This window comes from Elgaria multicarinata, chromosome 13 (genome assembly GCF_023053635.1).
Source record: "Elgaria multicarinata webbii isolate HBS135686 ecotype San Diego chromosome 13, rElgMul1.1.pri, whole genome shotgun sequence".
NCBI lineage: Eukaryota > Metazoa > Chordata > Lepidosauria > Squamata > Anguidae > Elgaria > Elgaria multicarinata.
The window spans coordinates 32,570,252-32,582,727 of record NC_086183.1 but is presented as its reverse complement, the minus strand read 5'-3'; the positions used below and the strand labels follow the sequence as shown (position 1 = coordinate 32,582,727).

At 48.7% G+C, this 12,476-nt stretch overlaps 1 protein-coding gene across 1 annotated transcript in view; it reads right to left on the bottom strand.

The window, feature by feature from the left end:
* NPAS1 (neuronal PAS domain protein 1) overlaps positions 1–12,476 on the bottom strand; it is an 84,866-nt gene that overhangs the window by 21,812 nt on the left and 50,578 nt on the right. The window contains exon 5 of the mRNA XM_063140825.1: positions 9,014–9,103. Within this exon, the coding sequence (XP_062996895.1) occupies positions 9,014–9,103 (90 nt within the window). The remainder of the gene's footprint in view (positions 1–9,013; positions 9,104–12,476) is intronic.

The following is a 12,476-nucleotide window of genomic DNA, read 5'->3' as shown; positions in this document are numbered from 1 at the left end:
CGCCTTGCGCTGCCGCTCTTCTCCCCACCAGCACCGCTCATGTGCAGCCCCGTCCTCGCTGCCGTCGCCACCCTCTCCCTGGGAAAAAGAAGGCTTTTTCCCCACCCGGCCGTGACCTCCGCGCCACCCGGCCTGTCCACCCCACAGTGCCTCATTAGCATGCAGACAGCTGGGGATCTGGCACCGCCTGATTTGAATACTAAAGGTCAGCGCTTCAGGTTAACGTTTTCCACATCATAATGAAGGGCGGAGGGAGATCAATAAATAATAACGCAGAGGTATTGGCTTCCTCTCACGGAGGGTCTGGAGCATTTAAAGGAGCTGGTCCTCATTAAAGATGCACCAGGAACACGCGACGTGATGGAAAGAGTGAAGCAAGGTGGAGAAAGGAAGAACAGGGGATCGGGGAGGAGCAGGAAGTGGACAAAGGAGAATTTTGCTTCCCTTCCTACGGGGTCAAATGTTTCTAAAGAAATGGCGAGGCTCATTTGCACATTGCACCCCTGACCTGGCTTCTAAATTCCGGAAAGGGCCCAGGACCTTCAAACCTGCCTCTCCAGCATCACAGACGGGACCTCCTGCAACCTTCACCAACCTGGTGTTGGAGGGCACATCTGGACTGCCGGATGCAGCAGTGAACATCAGGGGGGATGTGGGGAACGACACCCCCTTGCTTGTGCAAGAACTTTTCCTGGTCCAGGCAGGTCGCCTTGGCCTGGCCCACTGCGGCAAATCCATATTTCTTTTCTTTTCTTTAGGCAGAGTTGGGGGGAGAGGGAGAGAGAGGGAAAATAACCAAGGAAGCCAGAGGAGCAAAGCGACAGAGATCAAGAAGAGGAGTCTCCCTTGTGAGCCACAGTTGAAAGCGGAAGTTCAATAAGAAGGAAGCATGAAGGGACCCACACACATAAACACACACACACACACACACACACACACACACACACACACAGGCGGCACTCCAGACCCAGTAAGAATGGGTTGCCCAGAGCTCTGACGAAATTTATAGTGGGATGCAAGAGTCACCTTCCTGCCTGACACTGACACACACACACACACACACACACACACACACACACACTGCACTCTCTTCTCCCCCCCCCAAAAAAAACAGCCCCCCTCTGCTTTTCTCCCACGGCCCGCGGCAAGGTCCTCTCCATCACAATTTAATGCTGTATCAAAGGCTGCCTTCTCCTTGCCTGAGGTTTGCTCCAGGTCTGGAATCTTTGCCAGAGAAGAGGTTGAAAGTGCCCAGTTTGTCAATGGGGGGGCCTCGGGGAGCAGAAATCAGCTTGAAAAGAAGAGACGCCGTCCCTTCTCCTCTTCTATGCCCCCACACCTGCTCTCAACCACACCTCAATCACTGGATTGGGGGCGGGAGCAAGCCGAGGGAGGCATTCAAAGGAAGGGGGCGGGTGGTGACGGGATATTCGGCCTTTAAATTATGACGCAGCGCGAGGGAATTGAAAAGTGTGCAGTGTGTAAACTCAAATGTTACAGGTAATTTGGATATGTATTCAGGGCCTCTCTTTAAGATAGTCCTGAGAGAGGTACCCTAGACCAAAACACACCCGACATCACCTGAGATCAGTAGACAGGCATTGGCGTTACTGTTATGCTCTATAAATTCCTGCTATGGTGCATTTTGCCAAGAAAAGCAGCACTGCCCCTGTCAAGCGGTATAAAGTCCTGCATTGCCTCAAGCCAGGACTCCTCTCCTCCTTTCCAAACTCTTTGAAGAGTTTGGGGAGCAGTGGGCTAGAGCAAAGGATTCTGGGAGTCCGAACAACCACAGTCCACAGCCAGGATCCGTGCCGAGTTTAACAGACTGCTGTAAATGATGGGAGTTCAGATTCTTGAAAGGAGCTAGCACGAAATCCAAAGAACCGGACAAAGGGTCTTCTCCGCTTAAGACACCCTTCTTCCCTGCCTCAGTTTCCTTTCCTGTAATATCCTTGGGAAAAGATGGTATAAAATTAAAAAGAATGTGGAGAAAGTGGATCGGCCTCTCTTATAACCCTAGAACCTGGGGACACCCCTTGAAGGTGATTTGTGGGAGATTCAAGACAGACAAAAGCTAGCGGAAGAACTCTCAGAACCTTTGTCTATTATCTTTGCAAAATTATGGAAGACGGGTGAGGTGCCGGATGACTGGAGGAGGGCAAACATTGTCCCTATCTTCAAAAAGGGCAAAGAGGAGGAACCTGAGAACTACAGACCAGTCAGTCTGACATCCATCCCTGGGAAAATTCTGGAGCACATTATAAAGAAGTCAATCTGTAAACACCTTGAAATCAATGCGGTGATCACTAGAAGCCAACATGGATTTGTCAGGAACAAGTCCTGTCAGACTCATTTGATCTCATTTTTTGATAGGATAACCTCCCTTGTGGACTGTGGGAATGCTGTGGACGTCATATATCTTGACTTCAGCAAAACTTTTGACAAAGTGCCCCATGATATTCTGATTAACAAACTAGCTAAAAGTGGGCTAGATGGAACAACTATTAGGTGGATTCACAGCTGGCTACAGAATCAGACTCAAAGAGTACTTATCAATGGAACCTTCTCAAATGGGGAGAGGCAACGAGTGGGGTACCGCAGGGCTCAGTCCTGTGCCCAGTGCTCTTCAACATCTTTATTAATCATTTGGACGAGGAGGTCCAGGGAACGCTGATCAAATTTGCAGATGACACCAAATTGGGTGGATAGCTAATACCCTGGGAGACAGAAACAAACTTCAAAGTGATCTTGATAGGCTGGAGTGCTGGGCTGAAAACAAAAAAATGAAATTTAAGAGGGATAAATGCCAAGTTCTACATTTAGGAAATAGAAACCAAATGCACAGTTACAAGTTGGGGGATACTTGGCTCAGAAATACTACAAACGAGAAGGATCTTGGAATTGTTGTAGATCGCAAGCTGAATAGGAGCCAACAGTGCGATATGGCTGCAAGAAAGGCAAATGCTATTTTGGGCTGCATTAATAGAAGTATAGCTTCCAAATCACGTGAGGTATTGGTTCCTCTCTATTCGGCCCTGGTTAGGCCTCATCTAAAGTATTGCGTCCAGTTCTGGGCTCCACAATTCAAGAAGGACGCAGACAAGCTGGAGCGTGTTCAGGGGAGGGCAACCAGGATGATCAGGGGTCTCTAAACAAAGCCCTATGAAGAGAGACTGAAAGAACTGGGCATGTTTAGCTTGGAGAAGAGAAGATGGAGGGGAGACATGATAGCACTCTTCAAATACTTAAAAGGTTGTCACACAGAGGAGGGCCAGGATCTTTTCTTGATCCTCCTGGAGTGCAGGACATGAGATAATGGTCTCAAGTTAAAGGAAGCCAGATTCCGGATGGACATCAGGAAAAACTTCCTGACTGTTAGAGCAGTACGACAATGGAACCAGTGACCTAGGGAGGTTGTGGGCTCTCCCACACTAGAGGCCTTCAAGAGGCAGCTGGACAACCATCTGTCAGGGATGCTTTAGGGTGGATTCCTGCATTGAGCAGGGGGTTGGACTCGATGGCCTTGTGGGCCCCTTCCAACTCTGCTATTCTATGATTCTATGAAAAGGAAGGACTTCTTCACACAATGCACAGTCAAACCGTGGACTTTGCTACCACAAGGTGTAGTGGTATCCACCAATTTGGATGGCTTTAAAAGGGGATTAGGAAAATTCATGGAGGAGAAGGCTCTCATCGGCTACTAGTCAATTGTTTTAACTGCTTTTACTGCTTTTAAATTATATATTGTTTTAACTTGGTTCATGGTTTAATTTGTTTTTAACTGTGCATATTTATTGTTTTATACTGTATGCTTTTATCTGGACGCTGCTCTGAGATCTTAATGATATAGGGCGGGATACAAATGTTTTAAATAAATAAATTAAATAAATAAATAGTCCAGATGGTTATGTGCTACCTCCAATACCAGAGGCAGTAAGCCAGTATACACCAGTTGCTGGGGAACCTGGTTGGGAGGGTGCTCTTGCATTCGTGCCCAGTTTGGGGCTTCCTGCTGGGGCATCTAGTGTGAACAGAATGCCGGACTACACAGGCCTTTGATCTGATCCAGCAGGGCTCTTCTCATGTTGCAGACGACATCCTCCCCAAGGGAAATGCCCCGCTGAAACGAGCCAGCTGACACGGACACCACACAGGCTGCCATCCCTGGGCCCCATGCCAGCCATGACCGCTCCGCTCGTGAGGGTGTCCCGTGCCTTCCCCACCTTTCATCCATCTCTAATTGCTTAAGGGGAAATGGAAAGTTGAAAGGCAAAGAGGTCTCCGTTCAGCGTTGCACGGAGAGAAATTGGCGCTATTGATTGGTTGGGCCGTGGCAGGCTTCCCTCTGCTGATATTCAGATTCTACCACCAGCAAACACACACATACACACCGCCCCGCTTTCACGTTCTTCGCATAACTGTCAAGGTGAAAATAAAAAAATAAGAATGCTTAAAACGAAAAGAAAAGCAGGGAACGCGTGCCGTTAAGTGACTTTGGCGTGCGGGAATGGCGCTGTCTCACAGGAGAAACGGCGGAGACGGTTTTGTGATGGATCCAGGGATGCTAAACGGCAGGGCCTTCCGTTGCTTAATGGAGAATTCCCTCCCGAATGCAACAGCAACCTGGAAGACCCAGGAACATCACAGTTTGGTCCGTGGCTCAGTGGTAGATCATCTGCTGTGCGTGCAGAAGAGTCGCCCGGTTCAATCTCTCGAGAAGCATCTCCAGGCAGGGCAAGGAAAGAACCCAGCCTGAAACCCTGGAGAGCTGTTGCTGCCAGTCAGTGTTGACAATACTGGGCCAGAGGGTCAATAGTCATAACTCTACATAAGGCAGCTTCCTATGTTCCTGTGAAGCACCCGTTCGAAATCAACCTGCCCGCAATTTAAGGTGACCTAAAACCCGATGGATGGATGGATTGCATTTCTAGACTGCCTTCCTGGAACCAACCACGGGCTTTTTATAAAAAAGAAAAGAAACGAGGGGGGCATTTGCTAAGACAGGGGTGGGCTTCAAGGTCACGGATCATGAAGTGGGCTTTCTCCAGCTGGGTACGGACAACACAGTAATTTTGGCACGTTGCTCCTTTGCCAAGTATACCATTTTGATATTGTCCTTTGAATTAAGAACATAAGGAGAGATCCAGTCCAGCATCCACAGTGGCCAACCAGAAGTCCCTAGGAAGCCCACAAGCCAGAAAATGAGAACAGCGACCTTCTCCTGCTATTGCTCCCCATCAGCTTTGCATGCAGGAGGTCCCAGGTTCGATACCCGGCTCCTCCAGGTTGGGCTGGAGAGCAGCAACAAGTCTGTGTAGGTCAGCCTGGCAGACTCCAGATGTGGAACTGCAGAATGGGAAAGAAAGCCCTAGCCTCATCTGTTGGGCTAAGCAATAAGAGCCTCAGAGCTTTCCTACAAGAGGCATTTATCATAACCTCGTCATTGCCTACTCACGGTTGTTTATCGGTTCTTTAGGCAATGTCATGACTCTCCAGTTTCGCTTCTGCATCTCACCAGCACTTTCAGAGAGTTTTTTTTAGAGTAGGGAAAATGCAGCATTTAATTGTGAAAGCGAAAGAAAGCACGATTTCCTCTTGTGTAACTGTGCAATTCTGTTCTACCACAGTGCCACCTAGAGGTTATGTAGCAGAAAAGCAGAAAAGGAAGCGCTCCTTGTGTAGTGCTGGGATCTCAATTCTGCGAAGAAACCCAAAGTAGATACGGCGGATTAACAGCCTCGCCATTCAAGCGGGAATACCGCCAATACCGCTCCTAGCTCACCCCCTTGTTCTGCCCTTGAAATCCGCATCTCCCTCCTCTTCCTTTCATTTTAGGGTGTAAGCCTGAACACAGGCAATCATTCTCTGAAAAGCAGGATAAAAATGCAGTAAAGAGACAAAACAACTACAGGTCCCAACATCCCCTGCCAGCAGGCCCATTTGGCTTTGCTGGCTGGGGGTGATGGATGTCGTAGTTCAACACACTTGAGGCGTGCCAGGCTGAGCAAAGCTGATGGAGATGAACGCTTCATCAACCAGTGGCCTGACTCTGTATTGGTCCGACTCAGTTTCCCATGGAGGCTCCACAGAGGCATCGTGACCCGTAACTGACTGGCAGGAACGGGCTCTCCTGGGTTTCAGGCAGAAGTTTTTCCAGCTCTACCTGGAGACGCCAGGAATCGAACCCGGGACCTTCTGCATTCAAAGCAAGGGCTCTGCCCACGGAGCAATGAGGTCCTTTCCCTCCTCCTCAAGTACTCCTGCAAGCGGGAAGGAAAAGCACCGGGAACGATGCATCCCTCTTCCCGCTACAATCAATCAATCCCAGCTTGGAAGGAGGGCTGATCATCAATTATCAGACGGAGCATGTTCAAGCGCTTCATTTGCAGCGGAGATAATGACTTCGATTAATTATTCATGCGGCAAGGGCCGCGAGGCGAAAACCCGGCACGCCGGGAACGAGACCGGCGTTCTCCATCCGCAGGTGAGAACCGCAGAGCTCAGGCACAGCGCGTGATCCTCGCCAGGAGGCAAAGAGGTGGCTTGTCACGGAGGAAGGCGCTGCTGAACAGGTGCTCACATGTCCAAGCCAAAGGAAGCGTCCTGTGGAACCCGGAAGCCTGCACCCTCAAGTTGGACACTGGCCTAAGGGACAGATGGCAGCCATCCAGATGAATGGAGGATTTCATTCACCGTTGCTTCTCAAAAGTATGCTCTCAAAAGGGCCCCCAGTCCTTTCTGTATGCCCATTTCTGCATTTATTGCGGAGGAAAAGCAGCCATTTAAAATACGCACAAACTACTCAGAGCTACGGATGTCAAAGAAATCCACAAGGACTCAAATGAGTACAAATTTCTATGAACCCAATCCGCGGATTCTGCTGCAGACCAGCTTTTTCCAAGTCGCAGGGATTCTGCAGATTGGCTGACATTTTTTTCCAGGAATTTTATGCAAATTTAGTTGTAAAAAAATACGTAAAATAAAAAAACCTCTGGCAGAAAATGCACATTTCTCCCATAGGCTAAAGCATGAAAATGCACATTCTGGGGGTATTTGTGCATTTTGGGTGGGTGGGGGGAGGTGGGCATTTTCACATGTGAAAATTTGCACAAATGCGAATTTGTGCAAATTTGGGAAATTGGAAAAAATCAACTTCCGCCAATGAGCAGACAACAGAACGAAAAGCACCCGACAATCTACAAAATGCAAATGGAACTGATTTTATTGCCCTCCAGCATCCAAACACCAAAGGTGTCCTAAGAAACATCCCCAAGACATCTTTCTTTTCTCCCTGTGTTGCAAGACTTCTCTTTGGGCTGGAGATGAACAACCATATGGGAAGGGATTCCCCAGGGGGCTGAAGGCGATTTGCAAGGCAGAGACTTGCGCCTTGTAGGCACCCATCCCACTTCAACCTCCAGTAATAGGTTTGGCAGGTTCCTGTGCTGTTTCCAAAGCCCACGCAACCTGTTTGTTCAGAGGACAAGGTGGGGGGGGGAGTAGGTATATGGAAATAGACTGTACAGTAGCTGGTAGGCTGTGCCACACATTAATCTTGCTACAAATCCAGGGGAATTCTTGCACTAGCAACTTGTTCCCAATAATTCAGCCTTTCTCCAACATGGTGCCCTCCAGATGTGTGGGACTACAACTCCCAGCATTCCAGCAGTTGTAAAGCATTGAATGGTTTGCGGGTTGGAGGAGAAATGTTAGCTGTGTGTTTCACAACTGGAGTTATCCACGTAGCGGTCAAAATGGTCATCTCAATCCACCCGCATTCCATTCCCATCCAATCTGTGTGTGGGAAGGAACTGCACCAGGTTGGTTATTCTCCATTGATTTATTTACAAGACTGGAGATCTCCTTCCTTTTGGCCCTGAGGGAAGTCCACGGCTGTTTGCAAACTAAATCATTAAAACAGAACCGGGAAAACCATAAAAACAATTCTACAAAAAAAGAAGAAGAAAAAGGCACACACACAAATGACTATTTGGCAGGTGAGAAATAGAGAAAAAAGAGAAACCACACCTGAAATATTAGAGTAGCTCCCATTTAAACCCTTCCCCAATTGCTCTCCTAAAATAGCCGGGTTTTCACTGTTCACCAAAAGAAGAGCTTTTATTGGGAGGGTTTTCCATTCTTCTGCAAATGAAGCTCAAATGCGAAGCAAGGACAACAGAAAAACCACTGAAACAATCCTCAACATGGTCAGCTCCGGGTTTCAGTCAGAACCAGACTGGTTCTGACTGAAACCCGGAGCGGATTCTGCACCCCACTGACTTCGGAGCCACCAGCCTCCACTGCCTGAGCTATCACCTTACCTGGCCTTCCTGTGTCACCTGACTGTCCTTTGCCCCGCCTCCAGTACTCATTGGTCAGTCTCTGGCCTCTACTCCCATTTCTCCATGTCTGCTCTCCCCTCAGTGCTCATGGATGCTCTAAACCTCTAGCACAGCGTTCCTCAACCTGGGGCGCTCCAGATGTGTTGGACTGCATCTCCCAGAATGCCCCGGCTGGGCATTCTGGGAGATGCAGTCCAACACATCTGGAGCGCCCCAGGTTGAGGAAGGCTGCTCTAGCATGTTCAGTCTCGGTCCTCTAAGCTAAAGAAGTCACAAGTGTTTTCAGCATGGATAAAGATGAATCCTCATGAGGACTACACACATGCACTGTGTCTTTTAAAATGGCAGCTGAGATTCTCAGAACTCTGCAGAAGCTCACAGATATGCATTAGAAGGTGCATATTAAGCAACTGGTGGGTGAGCTACACCCGTTCCTGCCCACATCAGCTGTCCTGTGGGATCCAGCTGCAGGTCGTGAGGTATTTTCCAGACTGCATGTCCTCTGCCTTGAAAATGCTGCAGACAATCATCTTGGCTATTCTCAGCACAGCCTGCCTGGCTACATTACTCATGCGCTGTACATCTGGCCATATGAGTGGGGTTTTTTTTATTTCCAGCCTGCGCATGCATTATTCACATTTTAGTACACAGCTCACACAACCCCCTACCTGCGAGAGCCCGAGGTAAATAGACACCGTCTCAGAGATGTAAAGGAATTTTCCCTCTTGGTTCAGCGCAAACACAAACCCGTCCAGGGACTGTGGAAAGAAAGAACAGAAAGAAAAATTATCTCCCTCAAATCATGCAGGTCACTTCTTTTGCCAAGCAGAGGTGGAAGTGGGGGAGGAAAAACTACGTGTCATGCAAACATAAAGGAATATCTTACTTTGAAACTCCCGGGTCATTGTGTCATAAGGACTAGAAACCTTATGAAACCTTACGCCTCCTCCCATATGTACCTGCCCGGACCTTGAGGTCATCCACAGGGGTCCTTCTCTGTGAGCCCCTGCCAAAAGAAGTGAGGCAGGTGGCTACTAGGAGCAGGGCCTTCTCTGCTGTGGCACCCTGGCTGTGGAATGAGCTCCCCAGAGAGGTTCGCTTGGCGCCTACACTGTACTCCTTCTGTCGCCAGCTGAAGACCTTTTTATTCTCTCAGTATTTTAACACCTAATTTAACTTAAATTTAAATTTTGCTGTTTTAATTCCGTATTTTAACCTATATCAATTTCTGCTGTGGAAATTCGTAACCACAAGACATATTGATGGTCACCAACTTCGATGGCTTTAAAAGGGGGTTTGACAAGTTCCTGGAGGAGAAGGGCTATCAAGGGCTACTAGTCCTAAATTTCATTATTTATTTGCTATTTTATTAATTGCATATCTATCCCACCCAATTGGCAAGACTCTCCATCCGGTTCATGAAAATTAAAACCCTGATAAAAACATAATATAAAACCAATAAAAGTTTGAAGCAGAGTAAAACCAGTGTAGAAAATACCAGTGTATGATGATTACATATTACCTCCAGTGTACTATGAAATCATATTACATTGCAATTCTGGAAGCTGCAGTCCCACACATCTAGAGGACGACCACTTGCGGAAGGCAGATCCAGATATTCAATTGCTTACAAACTAGAGCTCAAAACCTTCATTTTGAGAGGTGTTCTATACGGCTAATTTATTTTATGGGTCAGGGATGTTTGCATGACTGGCACATTCCACTTGCCCGTGTCCACTTGTGCTTCATTATACATTCCCCTGGGGGGAAAACCCAACGTGCATCTGATGAAGTGGACTCCAGTCCATAAAAGCTGATGCCGTAATAAATGTGAAGTCTTCAAGGTGCCACAAGACTCTTGGTTGTTTCTGCTGCAACAGACCACCATGGGCAACATCTCTGGGACATTACTAAAGAGATGGAAACATCTCCTAGTAAAGATGCTGGCAGGTTTGGGGAGATATAAGGCCAGAGGTACATTTGTGTCAGGATGACACAGAAGTACAGGTAGCACTGGGATTCATCTTCCTACGAAGCTCAGCTTTTGTTTAAAACAAAAGGGCAAGTTTCTAGACCTCATGGTAGCAAAAAATATGCTTGAGATCAAGACAGAATGAAATCTTAAAAGCCAGGGAAGGGCATTGCTGAATAGGATTTCTGGTGGTTGGAAGGAATTTGGTGTCCTGTACAGCTACTAGCTTATCTCCCTGGCTAACCAGAGCACCAAAAAAGAAAGGTATGCAAAATCATATTATAAAAATGCAGAACGAATTGGCAAAATATGAGACACCTTGTGAAAGTACATCGCTAACACTGGGTGACAGAACCCAGCATTTTCTGGTCAGAGTTTGGGTTAACTTGACACAGAATTCTCCTAAGTATCTATTTAAAATACGGAGTCCCCTTCACCCTGATTAAGATAAACTCACGAACATCACAACACTCCAGTCGTGAGCTCCGGTGCCAGAAACAGGTTTGTCAGCAGAGATTGCCCTCCCGCAGGCCCGGCTCACATTCTGGCTCCCTGACTGCATTCCTTCACCCCAAAGCTGGATTTCACAGGGCAGGTTTAAAACCCAAAGAGGCACCTAGAAGAAGCTGTTCAAAATAACAGGTACATCTGGAAAATTATTGGCAAATAGGGAGAAAAAAAAGAGGGGAAAGATATTCCTGAATAAGCTCCTTGCGGGCATCCCAGGTGAAGAGCTGAAACTGTCCAGACAGACAGCTATTTCTTTAGGGAACATCCATAAAGGACGGCCAGATAAGTCTGGGGGTGGGGTGGGGTGAGCTGCAGCCAAAAGCCCCCGCCCTCGGCAAACTGTCCCAGAAAACAGGAAACTGCTCCCCGAGGAGACGCGAGGCGGAAGCGGCGGACGGCCCTTTGAATCGCACCATGGCAAATGTTAACCAACGCCAAGAAATGCCCGTTTCGCGTTCCCAGCCAGAACTCTTCAGCTGGTTGCTGCTGCTCCTCCGCCCCGTCTTAAGGCAACAAAGGAGACGTGATGAAATCTGCCCCAAAGCAGGGGGCAAGAAGCCTTCGAGGGCAGGCAGCAGCTCAGGAATTCCTGCCACAAATGCTACCTTCAGCTTCCCCAGGTTTCGCAAACCCCAGGGCCAAATTCCCACCAGTTCACAGCAAGCGTGCTGCCCGTGGTCACAAGGCCCAGGTGCCGGAAGAGGCACGGGGGCCGAAAGCCGCCATCCTAAGCAGCGCCGGCTCAGGTTTTGGAGGACCGTTGGACAAGGCACCCTCATCAGTGCACCCCTCCGCTTTCCCACCACTGTTCCGACCTGCTTGCTTGCCAGGCAGAGAGCAAAGGTGCCCGGAGGCCATGGCATCTCCTCCTCCTCCTCCTCACCTCCACCGGTGTCTGGGCCGGAGCGAGAGGCAGCAGGTGAACAAGCAGGTTGCAATGAGGAAGAGGAGGAGCGAGCCCAGGGGACTTTTTTTTTTCCAGTGGGCCCCTGTTGGGGTATGGGCCCTTTGCAAGGGCCCAACTACGCCTAGCCTTGACGCCAACCCTGATCCTAAGGGCCAGACTACATGTTACACACCCACATGTGTAACAGCAGCCTGACAGCCCTTGTGGGACCAAGAGCAGCTGCAGGAGGGGGCGGTTTGAAGCAGAGAAGTGGTGGGGGCTTAACTCTTTCCTCACTTACTTTTTCCCCTGCTCCCAATGACTTAGGGAGGCCATGGGCTCTCCCACACTGGAGGCCTTCAAGAGGCAGCTGGACAGCCATCTGTCAGGGATGCTTTAAGATGGATCCCTGCATTGAGCAGGGGGTTGGACTCCATGGCCTTGTAGGCCCCTTCCAACTCTGCTATTCTATGATTCTATGAAAAACTGGGCATGTTTAGCCTGGAGAAGAGAAGATTGCGGGGAGACGTGATAGCACTCTTCAAATACTTGAAAGGTTGTCACACAGAGGAGGGCCGGGATCTCTTCTCGATCCTCCCAGAGTGCAGGACACAGAACAATGGGCTCAAGTTGCAGGAAGCCAGATTCTGGCTGGACATCAGGAAAAACCTCCTGACTGTTAGAGCAGTACAACAATGGAAACAATGACCTAGGGAGGTTGTGGGCTCTCCCACATGTCTGCAAATTTATCCAGAGTAGTGGT